The sequence below is a fragment of the Sturnira hondurensis genome, unplaced genomic scaffold (assembly GCF_014824575.4).
Source record: "Sturnira hondurensis isolate 20B ecotype Veracruz unplaced genomic scaffold, ASM1482457v3 Scaffold0020601, whole genome shotgun sequence".
Taxonomy (NCBI): Eukaryota; Metazoa; Chordata; class Mammalia; order Chiroptera; family Phyllostomidae; genus Sturnira; species Sturnira hondurensis.
The window spans coordinates 3195182-3215751 of record NW_028093232.1 but is presented as its reverse complement, the minus strand read 5'-3'; the positions used below and the strand labels follow the sequence as shown (position 1 = coordinate 3215751).

The 20570-nt window shown below is 38.8% G+C and overlaps 1 protein-coding gene across 2 annotated transcripts in view; it reads right to left on the bottom strand.

Annotated features, from left to right (window-relative positions):
* Positions 1 to 10104: 10104 nt before the first annotated feature.
* PTGES3 (prostaglandin E synthase 3) overlaps positions 10105 to 20570 on the bottom strand; it is a 30692-nt gene continuing 20226 nt past the window's right edge. The window contains exons 2-8 of one of the 2 annotated variants that reach the window (XM_037030027.1): positions 18786 to 18899; positions 18568 to 18637; positions 17969 to 18067; positions 15382 to 15471; positions 12403 to 12465; positions 11539 to 11563; positions 10105 to 11264 (exon numbers count right to left, since the gene is read on the bottom strand). In XM_037030027.1, coding sequence (XP_036885922.1) covers positions 11245 to 11264; positions 11539 to 11563; positions 12403 to 12465; positions 15382 to 15471; positions 17969 to 18067; positions 18568 to 18637; positions 18786 to 18899 — 481 coding nt within the window. In that variant the 3' untranslated portion in view covers positions 10105 to 11244. The remainder of the gene's footprint in view (positions 11265 to 11538; positions 11564 to 12402; positions 12466 to 15381; positions 15472 to 17968; positions 18068 to 18567; positions 18638 to 18785; positions 18900 to 20570) is intronic. The other variant, XM_037030028.1, reaches the window with a different exon arrangement.

Here is a 20570-nt window from a genome sequence, read left to right as displayed (position 1 = left end):
AGATTTTATTTATTTACTTTTAGAGAGAGAGAGGGAGGGAGGAAAAAGGGACAAGAAAGAGCAATGTGTGATAGATACATTGATCAGTTGACTCTTGCATGCCCCCAGCTGGGGCCTTGGCCCACAGCCCAGGCATGTGCCCTGACTGGGAATCAAACTAGTGACCTCTTGGTACACAGGCCAGCACTCAATCCACTGAGCCACACCAGCCAGGGCTGTGTGGATTTTATATGGAGCTATGTGGGGGCAGGACTCAATCTGTTAAAATACACATGACCATATGGAGTAGTTAAGCATGGAGCTACCTTCCTCAAACTTTCCCTGACCAGCCCACAGTAGTTCTCATGTTTCTGTATATTGTAAAAAAGTTTCCTGTGTGGCAGTGCAGAGCTAGCTATTTAAGGATTTAAAGGAGAAAACAGGAATAGGAGAGAAAGTTAAATTGGAAAGTTCCTATGGTAATATTGGCTAGTAAGAGGGGTAGAACCCAAGAAAAACAGCTACAGGTATGGAGCAGGCAGAGAAAAATGAACCAGCAAAGAAACAGTACAGGAATAAGAGGACTAAGAAACTTGATGTTAAGAATCAAGGAAAGCCCTGGCTGGTGTAGCTCAGTGGCTTGAGCGCGGGCCTGTGAACCACACGATGGCGGTTCGATTCCCAGTCCGGGCACATGCCTGGGTTGCAGGCTGGTTCCCAGCGGGGGACTCACGAGAGGCAACCATACATTGATATTTCTCTCCTTCCCTTCCCCTCTAAAGATAAATAAATAAAATCTTAAAAAAAAAAGAATCAAGGAAAGAAGCCATGGAAAGAAGCCATGGTTGGTATGACTCAGTGGGTTGAGCTCCAGCTTGTGAACCAAAGGTCACGAGTTCAATCCCCAGCCAGGACACATGCCCGAGTTGTGGGCCAGGTCCCCATTTGGGGACGTGCAAGAGGCAACCAATCGATATTTGTATAGAACACTGATGTTTCTCTCCCTCTCCCACTCCCTTTCCCTTTTAAAAGATAAATAAATAACATCTTTAGAAACATGAATTCCCATCACTAAAGCATCAGGCATGAAGACAACCTCCCGCAGACCTGGAAAAAGCCTAAACATTTCCCTTTTCCCTGAATTGGGGGTATAGGATCCTAGCTTTAATGAAACTAGGTGATAGATACAGCTCCTCTCCTCCAGAAAGGTATATCTGCTCATTATTAATACTGAGAATGACTCACATGGAAAACTCCATTTGGACTTAATTTCCCTGAAAAGATTATAGATGGGTGAAAGAAACTGTCCACCCCAAGTCTTTAAGTTAGCTGCACATTTTAGGAAAAAAAACCAACAAACCAAGAATCAACCAATGAATGCATGAATAAATGGGACAATAAATTGTTTCTTTCTCCACCCTCTCTTCTGTCTAAAATCAGTTTTAAAAAGAGAATCAAGGAAAGAGTATTAAGGAGAAAGGTGGTCAATAGTATCAATCACATTATCATATAAAATAAGGGCTAAAAAGAACCAAGTGAGTTTGGCAACCGGGAATTCATTCCATGATGAAGTGGGTCAAAGGTAATTTCAATGAACTGCATCAATTAACACCTTTTAAAAATTATTTTTGATCCATACTCTTCCATTTATGTTGGGCAGCATCCCAGTTAATAGACACCTATATGTTTAACTGGCTTCCCTCAACTAGCACAGATGAAGTTTCTGTATATAGGTTACTCCTTAAGAGTACTGCCACTGGAGCCATGTCATTGGGCAAGTTATTTAAAATCTCTGTACATCACTTTCCTCATCTATATAAGAGATAATAAATTGGGACTAATCTCAGGGTTGTCTTGAGAATTAAGTATATTAATACAGAAAGAAACATTTGGAACAATGTTTGGCATATAGCATAATTTGTGTTAGCTAGTATTTTTTACTTATTGACTTTGTGGTAAGATCCTTTGGTCTTGGCCAAAATTTTATTAACCATCAAACACAGTTACACTAACACTTCACTTAATATAGGTGTAAGATTTTCAAATAAATTTCCAGGTTACTAAAGCTCATTACTCTTTCAAAAGTATCACACATTGGTCCTCTTAGCAGATTATCAAGTAATTTTAATTTTTTCTTGGATATTTGTATGGTTAAATCTTCATAACACATTGCAAAGTAAATGCTTAAATATTACAGAGGTGGATACATAAAGCCATTTCTTCATTATGCTTCTGTGAACTTTTAATTTTTCTCACTTCTTTGCTATCAATGTTTGACTGTAGCAATTTCCTGTCCTCTTGTGAAATCAGATTACTTGCTAAATTTATAAGTAATACTGTCTAAAGTAAAAGTATACTTGACCAGCTCAGGTTGAAATAGGTTTTAGCAGTCTTTCTGTACAGATGTCATCTATAGTTCTGACATGTTATGGTCCTCCTTCATTTTTTTTTCTTTAAAAAAATATTTTATTGATTATACCACTACAGTTGTTCTAATTGCCCCCTCATTCCCTCCACCCTGCACCCCCCTCCCCCACCATTCCCCCCTTTTAGTTTATGTCCACATGTCTCAAGTTCTTTAGATTCTATATTTCCCCTACTATTCTTGCCCCCCCCCATCCATTTTCTACCTACCATCTACGCTACTTATTCTCTGTACCTTCTCCCCTGTTCTCCTCCTCCCACTCCCCTGTTGCTAACCCTCCAAGTGATCTTCATTTCTATGGTTCTGATCCTGATCTAGCTGTCCTCTTGGTTTGCTTTTGTTTTAGGTGTGGTTGTTAATAACTGTGAGTTTGCTGTCCTTTCATTGTTCATATTTTTTATCTTCTTTCTCTTAGGTAAGTCCCTTTAACATTTCATATAATAAGGGCTTGGTGATGATGAACTCCTTGAACTTGACCTTATCTGAGAAGCACTTTATCTGTCCTTCCATTCTAAATGAAAGCTTTGCTGGATAGAGCAATCTTGGATGTAGGTCTTTGGATTTCATGACCTGAAATAGTTCTTTCCAGCCCCTTCTTGCCTGTAAGGTCTCTTTTGAGAAATCTGCTGACAGTCTGATGGGAATTCCTTTGTAGGTGACTGTCCCCTTATCTCTTGCTGCTTCTAGGATTCTCTCCTTCATTTTAATCTTGGTTAATGTAATCATGATGTGCCTTGGTGTGTTCCTTCTTGGGTCCAACTTCTTTGGGACTCTGAGCCTCCTGTACTTCCTGGAAGTCTATTTCCTTTGCCAGATTGGGGAAGTTCTTTATTATTTGTTTAAAAAGTTTTCCACTTGTTCTTTCTCTTTCCCTTCTGGTACCCCTATAATTCGGATGTTGGAACGTTTAAAGATGTCCTGGAGGTTCCTAAGCCTCTCCTCATTTTTTAAAATTCTTGTTTCTTCATATTTTTCTGTTTGGTCATTTTTTTCTTCCTTCTGGTCCACTTCATTGATTTGAGTCCCAGTTTCCTTTCCATCACTATTGGTTTCCTGTGCATTTTCCTTAATTTCAATTAGTTTAGCCTTCATATGTTCCTCTAATTTGTGACTAAAATCGACCAGTTCTGTGAGCATCCTGATCACCAGTATTTTGAACTGTGCATCTCATAGGTTGGCTATTTCTTGGTCACTTAGAGTTATCGGCTCTGGGGCTTTGAGTTGAGCCATGTTTTGGTCTGTTCGCGCCTGTTACCTATGAGGAGCAGAGCCCTAGGTGTTCACCAGGGTGGGGCAACTCTGTTGCTGGGTTGTGACGCTGTATGTGGGGGTGGGGTCCAAGAGGGGCAATGGCGTTCCCCTCTGCTGCTTCCCACCGCTGTCTCACTGCTCGCTCCTTCGCTGGTTTATCTGCCTGTGAATGTGTGACCATGGTCATCCAGCCGCCCTGCACCCTCACTGGGTCCGCCCATCACCACCGACGCCTGGGATCCACCAACTGCCTCCGCTCCTGGGTTGGTCGGACCAAAAGGTCTTTGCTGCCTGACCCGACTCTGCTGCTGGCTCCATCCTTCTTACCGGTCTGGCTGAACCGTTCGTCGTTGTCAGATTTCCATATAGTTCAATTTTCTGTGTTTTGGCTGCGTTTTTGTTACTGAAACTTTGTCGTCTTTAAACTTGGTTGTGCGAGGAGGCATTGTGTTTCCACCTATGCCTCCATCTTGGCGGAAGTCCTACTTCATAATTCTTGATTCCCAGATATCAGGTAATATTTCATGTAAAATACAAGTTACTTTACATGACAATAGGAACCACGAACATCTGATTTCTTACCGGAAGTTACTTTCAAATGACTGACCCCATAATTTAAGACTGAAAACCATTTCATCTTAAGGTGAAAATTGTGTTTTCTGCCCACTCCTTATTTTACTGCCATCCACGATGACCATGCTTCACATTCTTCCAGTACTCTGCTAATTGGTAGAATGTCTTCTGATTCTACATTTTTAGTTTTTTAATAATATTTTTATTTATTTTTAGAGAGGGGGAAGGGAGGGAGAAATGGAGAGAAACGAAACATCATTTACCGGTCACTGGTCTCCAACTGGGGACCTGGCCTGCAACTCAGGCATGTATCTTAATCAGCAATCAAGCCAATGACCTCTTGGCTAGCACAATGATGCCAAACCCACAGAGCCACACCAGTCAGGGCTACCTCATTTCTTTCTTTTTTTAATTTTCATTTTTAATTTTTTTAAAGATTTTATTTATTTATTTATCTTTAGAGGGGAAGGAGAGAGGGAGAGAAACATCAATGTATGGTTGCCTTTTTGTGCGTCCCCTGCTGGGAGTTGGCCTGCAGGGAACTGGACTACAACCCAGGCATGTGCCCTAACTGGGAATTGAACCGCGATCGTCTGGTTCGCAGGCCCGCGCTCAATCCACTGAGCTACACCAGCCAGGGCTTCTTTTTTTAATTTTTAGAGAGGAAGAACAAGGGGGAGAGAGGAGGGGAAGAGGCATTGCTTTGTTGTTCCACTTATTTATGCATTTCATTGTTTTTTGTGTGTGCCCTGACTCAGGCAGCAAACCTGCAACCTCGGCATATTGGAATGACGCTCCAACCAACTGAGCTAACTGGCCAGGCCCTCTACCACATTTCTTGACTATCATCTTGGGTGATTTCAAATTCCATGAAAATAATGCATTCAGTACTGTAGCTTCAGAGTTCTTTCATTTCTTCAATTCCAATTAGTTTCACATTTCACTTAGGCATCCTACTCCCCATAGTCATTCCCAATTTTTATCACTGTGAAAAGTTCTTCCTTAGAAATTCATTATTAGCAGAGTATTTTTTCACAGTACATAAACATATTCTAGGTATAAAGAATTAGAGTCCTTTCATCACTACACCTAAAATCTCACTCCCCTTCCCAGAAATAACCTTTAAAAATCATTTGGCATGCCCTAGCTGGTGGTGTGGGTCAGCGGAATGAGCACTAGACTGTGAACTAGACTCAGTCCAGCACTAGACTGGATTGAGCACTAGACTGAAGGGATGCTGCTTCGATTCCCAGTCAGGGCACATGCCTGGGCTGTGGGCTGGGTCCCCAATACAGGGGTGTGTGAGAGGCAACCACCCATCGATGTTTCTCTTCCTCTCTTTCTTCCTTCCTTCTCCTGTGTGGAAATGGATAAAGTATTTTTAAAAACTTTTTTTTGCATATATCCCACTCACATTCTACCCATTCCATATCCATATTAATGGATTGAATTTTTTAAAAAGATCTTATTTATTTTTAGAGAGAGGGGAAAACGTCAATGTGTGGTTGCCTTTCACAGGCCCCCTACTGGGGACTCTGTCCATAACCCAGGTATGTGCCCTTGGGAATCAAACTAGCTACCCTTTGGTTTGCAGGCACTCAATCCACAAGTCACGCCAGCCAGGGCAGAATGAGGGTTGTTTTTTTCCAATTTTTTTATTTAATTATTTTTCAAGTACAGTTTTCTGTCTATTACTCCCATCCCATCCCACCCCCCCAGAATGAGTTTTTTAAAACTTCAATGGAAGCACACTACAGGAAACTTCCAAGTTCTGATTTTTGTTTTGGAGAAATTTTTGTGTCAGTACATTTACATTTACTTTATCAATCATGAGTATACATTGTGCCATAACAATGTGTAACGATTTACTCCATTAATGATCATTTGGATTGTGTCATATGGTTATTACATGTAATACTGAGTGAAAAAAGATCTTACATCATTGTGTACACCATCCAGTACTTAATGTAAACTCCTAGAAATAGAATGCTGGCTTAAAATTATATTATTTTAAATCTGCCACATGGCCCTGTAAAACCATCTTGCTAATTTGCCAGGTCTCCAAAATTCTTGTCAAATTTTTAAAAACGTGGTTAAGCCCTGGCTGGTAGAGCTCAGTGGATTGAGTGCGGGCTGTGAACCAAAGGGTTTCTCTTTCTCCCTCTTCCCCTCTAAAAATAAATAAGTAAAATCTTTTTTTAAAATGTGGTTAATACTGAAGGAATAAAATTAAATTTGCATTTCCCCAGTTTCTACTAAGATGGAATACTTTCATGTTTATCGGTCATTTATTTCTTCAGTGAATTTCTGTCCCTACCTTTTGCCCATTTCCCCCTTCAAATGGCTTGTCTTACTGATTGTAAGTGATCTTCAAATACTTTGTTAAACATGGTGTAAATATTTTCTTCTAGTATATCACTTATATTTTAACCTAAATAATTTTTAATGCGAGATTTTTTTTTCTTTGTAGCTTCTAGATTTTTTTTGTATCATGCTTGGAAAGATTCCCCCCTATCCTTACTGAGATAAGATTGATTAATGGAAGAAGGGTCATCAAGGAACACATATAAAGAGCCATGGACAAAGCCAAAGGTGGGCTAGCATTGAGGGTGGGTGGTAAGGTGGAGGACAGTGGTGGTGGGGCAATAGGGACAACTGTAGTTGAACAATAAAAAACAAAACTGATTAACTTTTTTCCCATTAGTGGGCCAGAAAGTTCATGCATCTGCCAGTCACTAGATAGATGGAATTATTAAAATTCAGCTTCTCAGTCACATTACCCACATTTCAGATCCTCGATAGCTCTATGTGGCAGGTAGCTACTCTCTCTGTCAATGGACAGATTTCCTTCATTACAAAAATTCACACTGGATGGGACTGATAATCTTAGCAGGACCAACTGATTTAGAATCTGCATTTTAGATCTAAAACAGTTGTCAAACTTTGAATCAGAATAACCCTTTCAAGTTTGATTGAGTAGGTCTGTTGCCGGCCCAGAATTTATATTTCTAACATATTTTTTTTTAAAAAAAGGTTTTATTTTTAAATAGAGGGGAGGGGAGGAAGAGGGAGAAACACCAATGTGCTGTTGCCTCTCAGGCACCTCACTGGGGACCTGACCTGCAACCATGTGCCCTAACCAGGAATTGAACCAGCAACCCTTTGGTTCACAGGCCAACACTCAATCCCCTCAGTCACACCAGCCAGGACTCCTAACCAATTTCTCTGTGGGACTGATGCCACTAGCACAGGACACTTCAATCACCGACCTCAACTACCAGTTAAACTGCAAATTCCTGGGCCTCACATACACCTACTAGAGACCTAGGAATCCACATTATTAAAGCCCCATGATGTTGACAGTTTGAGAACCACTCTGGGTTCAAGATGCGCCAGAGGGCTAGAGAAAAAGGGAAGGAGGTAAAGCTAAGAGGCTATTTAGTTGTGAAAAGAGACCAATAGTTAAGGGACAGGTATACTCCCCAATGGAAGCTATTAGTTGTAGGAGTGGCTGCTTTATTATAGTTCTCTCACTCTTAAACTTAGGATCATTATGATTCAGGCAAGGAAATGGGTTACTAAATAGAGTATGCAGGTGAAGGTCACTGTTTTGAGCCTAAGAAATTTAGGCTAGAGTTCTAAATAGGTTCTTCACATAAATTATCCAGGCAGACAATATCAACTTATAAGCAAGAGACATGATTTGGTTTTCACTTTGAAGAAAACCATTAAGAACACCACCAAGACTGGCAGCATCTTAAATGTTATGACAAACCCTATTTGACCACTTACATCTGTTTGGAATCTGCCTTTCCAGGTCTCCCTGCCAGTGTCTCAAGTTTAACTCTTTAAATATATATATATTTTATTTAGGCCTGGCTGGTGTGACTTAGTGGATTGAGCGCTGGCCTGCGAACCAAAGGGAAACTGGTTGATTCTCAATCAGGACACATGCCTGGGTTGTGGGCCAGGTCCCCAGGAAGGGGTGTGCAAGAGGCAACCACACACTGGTATTTCTCTCCCTTTCTCCTTCCCTAAAAATAAATATGCCCTTACTGGCGTGGCCCAGTAGATTGAGTGCTGGCCTGTGAATCAAAGGGTGGCCACTTTCATTCTCAGCCCAGGGCACATGCCTGGGTTGTGGGCCATGTCCCCAGTGGGGGGCACACGAGATGCAGCAAGGCATTGATGCTTTTCTACCTTTCTGCCTTCCCCTCTCTAAAAAATAAAAACTTACCAGAGGATCGCAGTTCGATTCCCAGTCAGGGCACATGCCTGGGTTGCAGGCCAGTTCTCAGCAGGGGGTGCATGAAAGGCAACCATACACTAATGTTTCTCTCTCTCTCCTTCCCCTCTAAAGATAAATAAGTAAAATCTTTTTTTTTTTAGATTTTATTTATTTATCTTCAGAGGGGAAGGGAAGGTGAGGAGGAGAGAAACAACAATGTATGGTTGCCTCTAGTGAGTCCCCTGACAGGAACTGGCCTGCAACCCAGGCATGTGCCCCGACTGGGAATCAAACCGTGATCCTGTGGTTCACAGGCCCGCGCTCAATCCACTGAGCTACACCAGCCAGGGCTAAATAAATAAAATCTTTAAACAAATAAAAAAAAAAACCTTAAAAAATTGTATTTACTTGTTTGAGAGGAAGAGGGAAACATCAGTGTGTGGCTACCTCTTGCACACCCCCTCCTAGGACCTGGTCTGCAACCCAGTCATGTGCCCTGATTGGGAATTGAACCAGTGACCCTTTGGTTCACAGGTTGGTGCTGTGAAATAAAATTTTGCTCAATTCATTGAGCCACACCAGCCAGGGATGTTTACCTTTTTTGCCATTTGAATTCCTGCACTAGTTTCCTTTCCTCCACACCCAGTCACAAAACATTTCCCACGCTATGATATTCCTTAAATGATTACCGAATCTTCAGCAAATGTACAAACTATGAGAATAGATGTTATCCCACATTCAAATTTAAACCATTCAAATGTGAACAGATTTTTAAAATAAAAAAAATCTTAAAAGCAGATGGGATCAGAAACCCATCAAGCTGTACTTTAATGCTCTGTAGCCTAATGGCCAGCCATAAAATGATGAATCTTTAACATTTTTAACTTCCAGGATCTGACATGCAGAGTTTTTCAATTTTTGATGACTATGAAACTGGGGAGATCCCAGCTGGCTGAGGGTGTCAGATCTCATTGCCATCCTAAGCTCTTCCCTTGCCCCCTGAAGCCCCGTAGTAAAATGGTTTGATGTCCCACTCTAAAAAGTAGTTTTTGAAGAGAATCAAGCTACAACTGAAAGGTTAGGGTTTGACTCTGGTCAGGGCACATGTCTAGGTTGCAGTTTTGGTCCCAAATCAGCAAGATAGATGTTTCTCTCTAAAAAATATCTCCCACTGAGAGAAAAGGCATTCCTCACTAGGTCTTTGAGAAACTGCAATCTCTTAACAGGACCAGAACCCAAGGTACTCCTGTAACATAACAGAGTTGACTGTCAAGTGTTACGACCAGGGCTACTGAAAAGTGGGAAGATTTTCTAGTTGTAGCATTTCAAGAATATGATGTTGAATATCATTCTAAACAGTCATAACGGGAACGAAAAAAAGGTTTTTATGCCCTATCCAGTATGTTAGTGCACTTCTGATCTACCAAGTTTTTGTCCAATGTTCTCCCCGACCCCAAGGCCTAGCCCGTGCGCTCTGAATCCAGCAATTACTTGAAAGATTCACCTTTGCATCCCCCAGCACTTAACACTGCCTGTAACTCAGGTCTCACACAAAGAAGTGCTGAAATATAAAGCATTTCTATGCTATGACAAATACACATAGAAACTGGAGGGGGAAAAAACTGCCAAAATGCAGAAGCTCAAAAGATTTAGAGGAGGACAACACATTTAGTTTTATTTCAATCAAATCACAACACTTTCTTTTCCAACTGATGGAAAGTGCATCTACAATTTGCTATTACAGATCCACTTTTAAAAGGTTTCCTGTCATATTACAGTGAGCCTCTTTTTCAAACAGAGAAATATTCCCAAACTCTTCCTCAAGTAAAAATAACTACATTCCAGTAAATGGCAATACATGAAATTATAGTAAACCAGACACTTAAAAGGACAGCCAATAAGTCTTCCAACAGTTTATTAGAAAGAATATAGACATTTAAAAAAAATCCCCACTGTCATGAACATAAATTGAGGTTTTCAGCCCTGGTACAAGCTGGATCAAAAAATAAAAAATAAAAAGGAAAAGAAAGAAAAAATCCAATAGTGTATTAACATTGTTTTCACTCATTTGCCATACTGACAGTGTAAATACAAATTTGGTCTAAATGTACAGACTCTCAAGCAACAATGTACAGCCTTTCTTCGTCCTCCATGCTAAGAGATGTAAAAGTTCAAGGGCCAAACAATACCAAATGTATAGGCTTCAAAAACCATCTAAGTTAGGGCATTTACTAGTTTTAGCTAAGATACATTTGGAACACTGACATGTGGTCACTTATGTACAATAATATGAAGTAAATTTTTTAAAAAATATAACTTTAGTGGAACAATCCTGAAGAATATACCAGAGGAACAGATTACCAGTTTAGGGTATCAACCAATTTGTTTCAGCCAGTTGGAGTCCATACTAAAATCTATAACTATCTTTCCATAATCCAAGAACTTCCTACCATGTCAGTATCTATGTTATGAAGTAAAAGAGACTTAGGTAAAAATGTTTTTATTTATCACAACTGCTGTATCAATTGCTTAGGACCTCAACAGCATCATGGAAGTCTGGGAAATGTTCATGCATAAGGTTATTGCCTTAGCTGACTTAAAATTGCCCTATACAATGGTACATATATCAACCCTTAGTGAAGCCTTTAAGAAAACAAACAGATTGGAAAATGGGTTAAAGGAGGCAAATGCAGCATCTGCCTTTAGAGCAATCAACTCAGAAATTCAGTTATGAAATCTTGCAGAGAAGTTATTTTTCTTTCTCAAAATCCGGTGATGACAACATTCCTTACTCCAGATCTGGCATTTCTGAAAGGATTTTAAAAAGATTATTAGTATGAAAGGACAAGAAAATAATCCACCAACTTCAAAGTCTTATAGGAAAGGCAGCCAGCACCAGAGTTAAACAGTTTCTTCTTTTCTGAATCTGAATCTCATTCCAATTTCTGTTTTGGCTACTTATTAGAAGCCATGAAAAAACAATGTATCTTTTCCCTAAAAATTATCAAAGAAATTAACCTCTTCATTGGTTTTTAATGCGAAATATCACTGTGTAAAACATACTTTTCACAAAGACACTTACTTTCATCATCACTGTCTTGTGAATCCTGCAAAAGGGGAAATACAAAAAAGTTATCAAGTTGATCAAACATTCAAGTGAACAGCTTGCCTTAAAAAGCTGAAGCACTGTACTTTTCACTAAAGTAACAAAGATACGTGGTTGTATCAAGCTTATGAGTTTAGACTTTAGAATAGATTTATTGAAGACAAACAGATGTACAGATGAAGAAGTTGTGTGCCTTTTGGTAGGCACTCTTAAGCCCACTCTTTAAATACCTCCCTTCTAAACCAGATTGAACCTTGGTATGAAATGGTTTCTCTTCTCTTCTGACATTCAGTGAAGGAAAAAAAAAGGCTCAATACAAAGACCAATGGACTGATAGAAGACAGCAAATGCTAATGATAGCTGGTGAATTGTCTAACTGTACTGAACAAATGTCTTAAGGATGTTAACAGAGTAACAAAGAGGGGAATATTGAGAAGAGTGACCCATTATATCCTCTTACAGCTTCACAAAGTCCATGTTTACTATAATCTCTGACCAATCCTGCTTTTATAAAACCCATTTAACTTTGTAAAAATAAATCCTAAACTTACTCTTTAATTGAATACAGCATATGATATCTCCATGCAAAGATTTGTTTGAAATCTGGTCCCTTTTAGAATGGCTGATGAGGCACCAGGTACCCATCCCTCAAAAAATGGGCACTTTAAAATTTTTAATTATTTATTTAAAATGAACCATTAAAAAACTGCTTTTCCCTATATTAAAAAAATAAAGCATCAAGAAGTAGCAAAAAAAAAATCTCAAATCTACAGCAAACAACCTGTAAATACATTGTTTCTTACTATTTAAGTACACAGAGAAAAAAATTTATAGACTTACATCATCTGCTCCATCTACTTCTGGTAAATCTACATCCTCATCACCACCCATGTTGTTCATCATCTATTTGAAGTGTAGAAATTAGTTTTAAAAAATGATGTTAAATTAAGCCCTAATTATTAGGTTGCACGCTCCAGAATAAATCTTAACTCTGCCATAGATTTGCACCAATAAAAAAAGCAAAATAAACATTAAGCACCTTCCTTTCTGGAAAAGGTAGACTGTAGGTAATTATATGAAATCCTGACAACTTGTAGGGAAGTTAAAACTTAGTTCTCATCAAAGGACAGTGAAGTTACTAAAATTCATCAGCAAGGTATCTATGTATGATATAGAAACCAAACACCCAAAATCTGAATAGCAATTACCACTGATGATGGTTAAGGAAAAGAATGGGATTCATTTGTAGTTGTGAAGTCTTATATTATATCCTAAGCTAACTGACATATGTATTATGGTATCCTCATTATAGTTTTAGAAGAACCAATAAATGATTTGTTTAAAATAAAGTCCTTTGAAATAATCAGTTTGTATAAAAAGGCCTGAAATTCAATCAAAGGTCAAATAGCAGCAACTAAGTTAAAAGCAGAAAATAAACATAATTCTTTAAGGAAAAGGTACACATAGTGGAAAATAACCCTGCATATATAAATACCTTTGTATACTCATAATAAAATGGGACTAACAACAATATACTTACATGAAGTACTAATTTCCCATCTTTATTGTTTCTGATCATAAAGCAAGTAGTGTACAAGTAGCCAAAGATGAAACTATTATCAGATAGGGAGAGACTTTTCTCCTCCAAGTAACAACTTCTCTATAATGTTTAAACTTCTAAAAGTTTAAAATATTTACACAACCATGTATAACTTTTTAAACAAAAATCAGAAACTTCAAAAATACAGGCTTACCTGGACTTTAGAGTTTTAAATACCTAGTCAAATTTCTAAGTGTAAAAATTCAGGGCAACCTAGTCTTGAATAATATGAGTAACTAGTAAAGTTTTCCCTATGTCTGAAGGTAATGTTGAACACCATGATTAAGTTTCTTTTACCAGTAAAAAATGCTCAAAATGTGCCAAGCATGTGCGGTGCTGAGGACAAGATGGCAACAGAAAGAGAGAACTGAACATATTCGAGAGCAACTTAGGAGGTAAAACAAAAGAACAACAACAAAAAAATGCAGTTAATGTTACACTGGATAGACAGGCAGTGAAACAGAACAATGTTAAGTTGTGATTTGCACACGTGGGTAAAAGGGGGCACCAATTACTACAGGTAAGAAATAGTATAGTTGAGGAAAGTCACATAGTATTCTGTCTACCCTCTTTTGTTTTTTAAAAATCTACCTGGCCACAGTTTCCCTTTTGTCTTTTGAAATTAAGGTGCTAGAGCTATGTGAGGAGAAATGTTAAATAAGCAGTTGCATATGCAATGCTGAAAATGTACTGTTTTCAAAAAAGAAATGTAAACAAACTAGTCAACTAAATTTTCAAATTGCAATGAGAAATGGATTCCATTGGCATATCTTCAGCTTAGAGCCTGTTTTCTTTTCTGATTAGCTTTACAGCAGTTCATTTACTCAAACCCTTTCCTTGATTTGACAAATTAAAATATCCTTACGTATCACTCATTGTGCAGAGAGAGAAATCTATTTATTGTTCCACTTATTTATACATCACTGGTTGACTCTTGTATGTGCCCTAACTGGGAATTAAACCTGCACACGATGATTCTTGTGTTTAAAGGTTTATATACATATTACCTGGCTCCATAATTTAAGCCAATTACTGTATTAGTGCTCCTAAAAATATCTGTTCCAGGGTTGGAATAAAAACTAGCTATACACACCCTAGCTGGTGTGGCTCAGTGGATTAAGTGCTGGCCTGCAAGCCAAAAGGTTGCTGATTCAATTCCCACTCAGGGCTAGGTCTCTAGGACATGTGTGCAAGAGGCAGGGACACACTGATGTTTCTTTCCTCTCTTTCTCCTTCCCTTCCCCTCTCTCTAAAAACAAATGAAGATCATTTTTAAGAAAAACACACACACATAGGCTATACTACACTGAGTGACTACATGGTTTATTTTTTGTCTTTATACATCAACTTTATAACATAACACCAATTTTTTAAAAAGATTTTATTCATCTATAGAGAGAGAGGGAGAAAGGGAGAAAAAGAGGGAGAGAAACATCAATATGTGGTCACCTCCCATGTGCCCCCAACTGGGGAGAGAGATCCAGCAACCCAGGCATGTACCCTGACTGGAAACTGAACAGGCAACCCCTCCAGTTCGTAAGCCCATCCTCAATCCACTGACCCACACCAGCCAGGGCTAATTTTTTTTAAAGATTTTATTTATTTATCTTTAGAGGGGAAGGGAAGGAGAGAGGGGAGAAACATCAATGTATGGTTGCCTCTCATGCATCCCCCACCCGGAACCGGGAACTGGCCTGCAACCCAGGCATGTGCCCCACCAGGAATCAAACCGTGATCATGTGGTTCGCAAGCCCGCGCTCAATCCACCGAGCTATACAAGCCAGGGCCAGCCAGGGCCAGCCAAGGGCTAATATTTAAAAAGTTAAATTTTAGGATTAAATGACTACTGTCAAGATCTTATTGCCCTGACTGGTTGGTTCAGGGGGTTAGGCATCATCCTGAAAATCTAAAAGGTCACTGGCTCAATTCCCAGTCAGGGCACATGCCTGGATTGCCAGCCAGGTCCCTGGCTGGGGGTGTGCCAGAGGCAACCAATCAATATTAATCACATACATTCATGTTTCCTTCTTTCTCCTTACCTTCCTTCTCTCTAAAAATAAATAAATAAAATCTTTTTTTAAAATCTTAGTTTTATTGCAGACTAGCCTCAAAAAGTAATGAATGTTTTAAATACCACTTAGTGTTTTAAAAACGAATTAAACTGACTACATAGAAATATACTGAGGGGAGGGCAGAAGAATGCATTTACAAGAACTTACCTCAGAGAAACGGTCAAAATTAGACATGTCTTCATCTGAATCATCTTCCCAGTCTTTCCAATTATTGAAATCCACACTAAGCCAATTAAGCTATAGACCAATAAAAACATCATCCTATGATTAGGTTAACTTGTATGCATTGGCATGTACCTTAAGACTACGTTTTTTGGTAAAAGGCCAGAGATTTATACGATCTGAAGGGAAGCCAGAATATAAGACTACATTTATTTGAACTGTGGGTTTATACCCACTAGTAAGCCACAGAATTAGCACAAAAAAAGGAATAGACTAGACAAATCACAGTGAAGTCAAATGTAGTAATGGGGAATACAGTTTCATGATGCTTCTTTCTACTGTTAAACAGACCTACATTTTAAAACAACAAAAGTTCATTGGGACTCCCGCCAAGATGGAGGCATAGGTGGAAACACTGTGTCTTCTCCCACAACCAAGTGTGAACACAACAAAGGTTTAGTAAACAAAGATGCAGCCAAAGAACAGAAAACTGAACTATGCCGAAGTCCAACAACAACAAACCGTTCAACTGGGACCGGTAAGAGGGGCGGAGCCAGCAGCAGAGCTGGGTCGGACAGAAAAGATCCCCTGACCCAGGTGCGCAGGCGGCTGGGGTAGCAGCACGGACCCAGTGAGGGTGCGGGGCAGGCTGACCACAGTCACACATTCATGCGTAGATAAACCAGCAGAGGAGTGAGCAGTGATGCAGACTGCGCAGGTCCCAGCGGGCGAACCCAGTGAGTGCGCAAGGTGGTGGGTTGACCGTGGTCACACATTCGTGCGCGCAGTGGGAAGGACCCAGTGGCCCCGGCAGCGGGAGGCGGCAAGGGGACCTTCATTGCTTTCCTTTGACCCCGCCCCCACATACAGCGTCACAAGCCAGCTATTGAGTTGCCCCGCCCTGGTGAACACCTAGGGCTCTGGTCCTCATACCTAACAGGCACGAACACACCAAAACATGGCTCAAGAAGAACTCAAAGCCCCAGAGCCTATAACTCTAAGTGAAAAAGAAATAGTGAACCTCTCAGATGCACAGTTCAAAACACTATTTATCAGGATGCTCACAGATTGGTTGATTATAGTCACAAATTAGAGGAACATATGAAGGCTAAACTAATTGAAATGAAGGGAAATGCACAGGAAACCAACAGTGATAGAAAGGAAACTGGGACTCAAATCAATGGAGTGGACCAGAAGGAAGAAAGAAACATCCAACCAGAAAAGAAGGAAGAAACAAGAATTCAAAGAAATGAGGAGAGGCTTAGGAACCTCCAGGACATCTTTAAACATTCCAACATCTGAATTATAGGGGTACCAGAAGGGGACGAGGAAGAGCGACAAGTGGAAAACTTACCTGAACAAATAATAAAGGACAACTTCCCCAATCTGGCAAAAGAAATAGACTTCCAGGAAGTCCAGGAAGCTCAGAGAGTTCCAAAGAAGTTGGACCCAAGAAGGAACATACCAAGGCACATCATATTAGCCAAGATTAAAATGAAGGAGAGAATCCTAGAAGCAGCAAGAGATAAGGGGACAGTCACCTACAAAGGAGTTCCCATCAGACTGTCAGTGGATTTCTCAAAAGTGACCTTACAGGCAAGAAGGGGCTGGAAAGAGGTATTCCAAGTCATGAAATCACAAAGACCTACATCCAAGATTGCTCTATCCAGCAAAGCTTTCATTTAGAATGGAAGGACAGATAAAGTGCTTCTCAGATAAGATCAAATTCAAGGAGTTCATCATCACCAAGCCCTTATTATATGAAATGTTAAAGGGACTTATCTAAGAAAAAGATGATAAAAAATATGAACAGTGGAAGGACAGCAAACTCAAAGTTATTAACAACCACACCTAAAACAAAAGCAAACCAAGAGGGCAGGTAGATCAGGAGCGGAACCATAGAAATGAAGAACACATGGAGGGTTAGCAACAGGGGAGTGGGAGGAGAAGGTACAGAGAATAAGTAGCATAGATAGTAGGCAGAAAATAGATAGGGGGAGGGCAAGAATAGTAGGGGAAGTATAGAATCTAAAGAACTTGAGACACTTGGTCATAAACTAAAGGGGGGGAATAGTGGGGGAGGGGGTGTGCAGGGTGGAGGGGAATAAAGGGGGGAATAGAACAACTGTAATGGTATAATCAATAAAATATATTTAAAAACACACACACACACACACACAGAAAATAAAAGTTCATTGGTACAGGTAAGAAAGCATTGAGATTTTTTTTCTTAGCATAGATAAAGAACTATGCTAAGATACCTGGTTACCTTATTTTGTTTAGTGGCACCAAAATATATTCCTGTGTGAGTAGTTTACAAAGGCTTCTAAGGGATATTTGCCTCTTGAATGCAAAACATTCTGTATCAGCTAGTGACAGATCTTATTCTTACTGCACCTGGCTTTAAGTTAAAACTACTAAATCTCAAAGTAGAGAAAAACACAGAATACAGGCTGTAATAGTAGTTAGCTATGAAACAAACACATAAAATATATCCCCATATATTTTAAAATAAAAATATAAAACTTAAAAAAAAGAGAGAGAGAGAAAAGGAAAAGAAAAAGAAACCAACCTTTGCCCTTTCTTTAGTTAATCTTGGCCAGGATTGGCCAGATTCTCCTTTTCGTAAACAACATAAAATTGATCTGTCCGTTCTTTTATGCTTGGAATCCTAAAAACAAACAAAAGCACTATTATACCATTTATCTCTCCAGTATCACTATAAGATTCTAGAAAGCAGCTTGTCATTCCTCACCTCTCCTTTCTAATTTCTTTTCCTTCATTTCCCCTAAACACTCAAAGAAACATCCACTAACTACTAAAAATTTCATAACCTACCCAGCTGCAGAAAAGGACCATTTTTCTTTCCTGCACAAGGTGTCTAGAATAAAGCCTTTAAAAAAATTAAATACTGTACAATCATGGAACAGTTTAAAGATTCTATACTTATTTATGGTAAGACTCGGAATATGGCCCTGAGTCTAAACAGTGAAAACAAGAACAAAGTAAGTATGCAGAGAAGTGGTTAGAAGGGGGAAAACATAAACATTTCTACCTAGCCCCCTGAATTAAGAAAAATAGAACTAGTGCTTACTGCTAAAGAGAATACTTGAAATTAGAGCATGTCCACTTCATGATTTAAATAGGTGTTAAAGAATCAAGACTACTTACATTTGGATCAATACAGTGAAAAAGATCAATTTCATTTAAATGTTTAAAATTATCATTTCCTCCAAGACAACTGTGAAAAAAAGAAACAAAGAAGATAAGCTTCTTCAAAAAGGTAAAGATTAGTATAGTAACTTCAGTAAAAACAAAAACACTTAAGCCAAAGTTATTCAATTGCCAGAAATAAAAGCTTTACTCAATTATGTAAAATGGAAATTTACCTGAATGTAAGTTTGGATTTTTCAAAATTTACATTAACATCTTTACTGTCTTCAACACAAAATTCAATGAAGACATAGTCCCTGCGATCGTACCACTTTGCAGAAGCAGGCTGCCTACAGAGAGATAAAATTAGCAAAGTTAAGCTGGAATTCATTAACTGAATATTTACATGACCTCCAAAGTTTAGCACATAAATAACATATATCTTTACTCCATTAGACCACTGGTTTTTTCAGGCAATTTATTACAACTTCTAATGAAAAGTACATTTTTACTCTGACAAGTATAACCCATGTTAAAACACAATGATTTTATAATAAAAAAGTTTTAAGCCCTAGCTGCTGTGGTTCAGTGAATTGAGTGCCGGCCTGCGAACCGAAGGGTTGCCACTTCAACTCCCAGTCAGGATATGTGTGCTTGGGGTGTGGGCCATGTCCCCAGTTAGGGGAGTGCAAGAGGCAACCAATTGATGTTTCTCTTGGACACTGATGTTTCCCTTCCTCTCCTTCTCCCTCCCTCCCCCTTGTTCTGCAAATAAAGTTTTAATTATGTTAAAAAGAAATTAAAAACAATGTTCAGTAGAGAGCTAACTGCTAAAGAGAACGGTACAGGTACCTTTCTTACCTGTACCATCTAGGTAGCCCTGTCAAAATTTATAAGCCACTCCCCTTTAGAGCCCTGCTCTTAAAATTCAACCTCACAGAATTAAAAAATCAGACAGAAATAATCCACTGTCAACTGCGACATATGCAGTATTCAACATTTTTATTTACAACAAATGCTAGGAACTGTGGAGGGAATTTAAATAAGAAATGACAGTTTTTGTTCTCAAAGTTCTCATCTGCAGCTTCTTTTTGACAAACTTTTAAAATTCTGAATAATGACGTTAGATAAAGAATTAAACTTCTTTACAGCCTCACCTTTACTATCTAAACATGTATCCAAAATATATTATACTAGAAGCAACCTGGAGTATTTGCTTTTTCCACATTATTCAAGTGCTCTTGGTCCCTTACAATAGAGTATTACCCTGTCTTCATAGAGCTCTACCCATCCAATAGAATATGGCTAAAAAAGTGCTGGAAGCAAATAGAGTCAAATATGGTTGACTGAGAGTCAAAGATTACATGTGATAAACCAACTTTTTTTTGGTAAACCTAACATTACTTCAAAATAAGTTAAAAATTTTAAGTTATTATATGTTCAAACACTATTCATAAATCAACTCAATTGGAAGAAATTGTTCTGCTTCCAAGCTCTAAAATTCTAAACCCTAATTAGTAGCAGTTCAAAGTCCCTCTTGTAAGTAAAAGTTGCCAACAGTTGCTGCAACTGTTGATGTTCATTAACATTTTTACACAAATGTTAAACTTGCCTGGTCACTCTACTCTGGAACATTGATATCAGATCTGAAGTTAAACATTACAGATGGCAGTTTCCCAAGTCTAAATACCAGCAAATCAGCAAGGGTAAATCTATTTTTTAAGGTTATCTATTGATATATTAAAAAACAAAAATATTAGATTTTAAAATGCTTCTAAAAAGCCATCTAACTGAACTTCTGTGGACTAAGAAACCAAAACTTCTAATGTTAGTATGTTAAAATAAGTAACAAACAATTCAGGAGTTTTATGAAAGATCACACATTATTTGTACTCATCTTATTGTCCAAACAGTGTTCTCAATGTTGGGTAACATGTTCTTTTTTCCCCTTTTTTAAAAAGATTTTATTTATTTACTTTCAGGGAGAGGGGAAGGGAGGGAGAAAAACACTGAATGTGGGA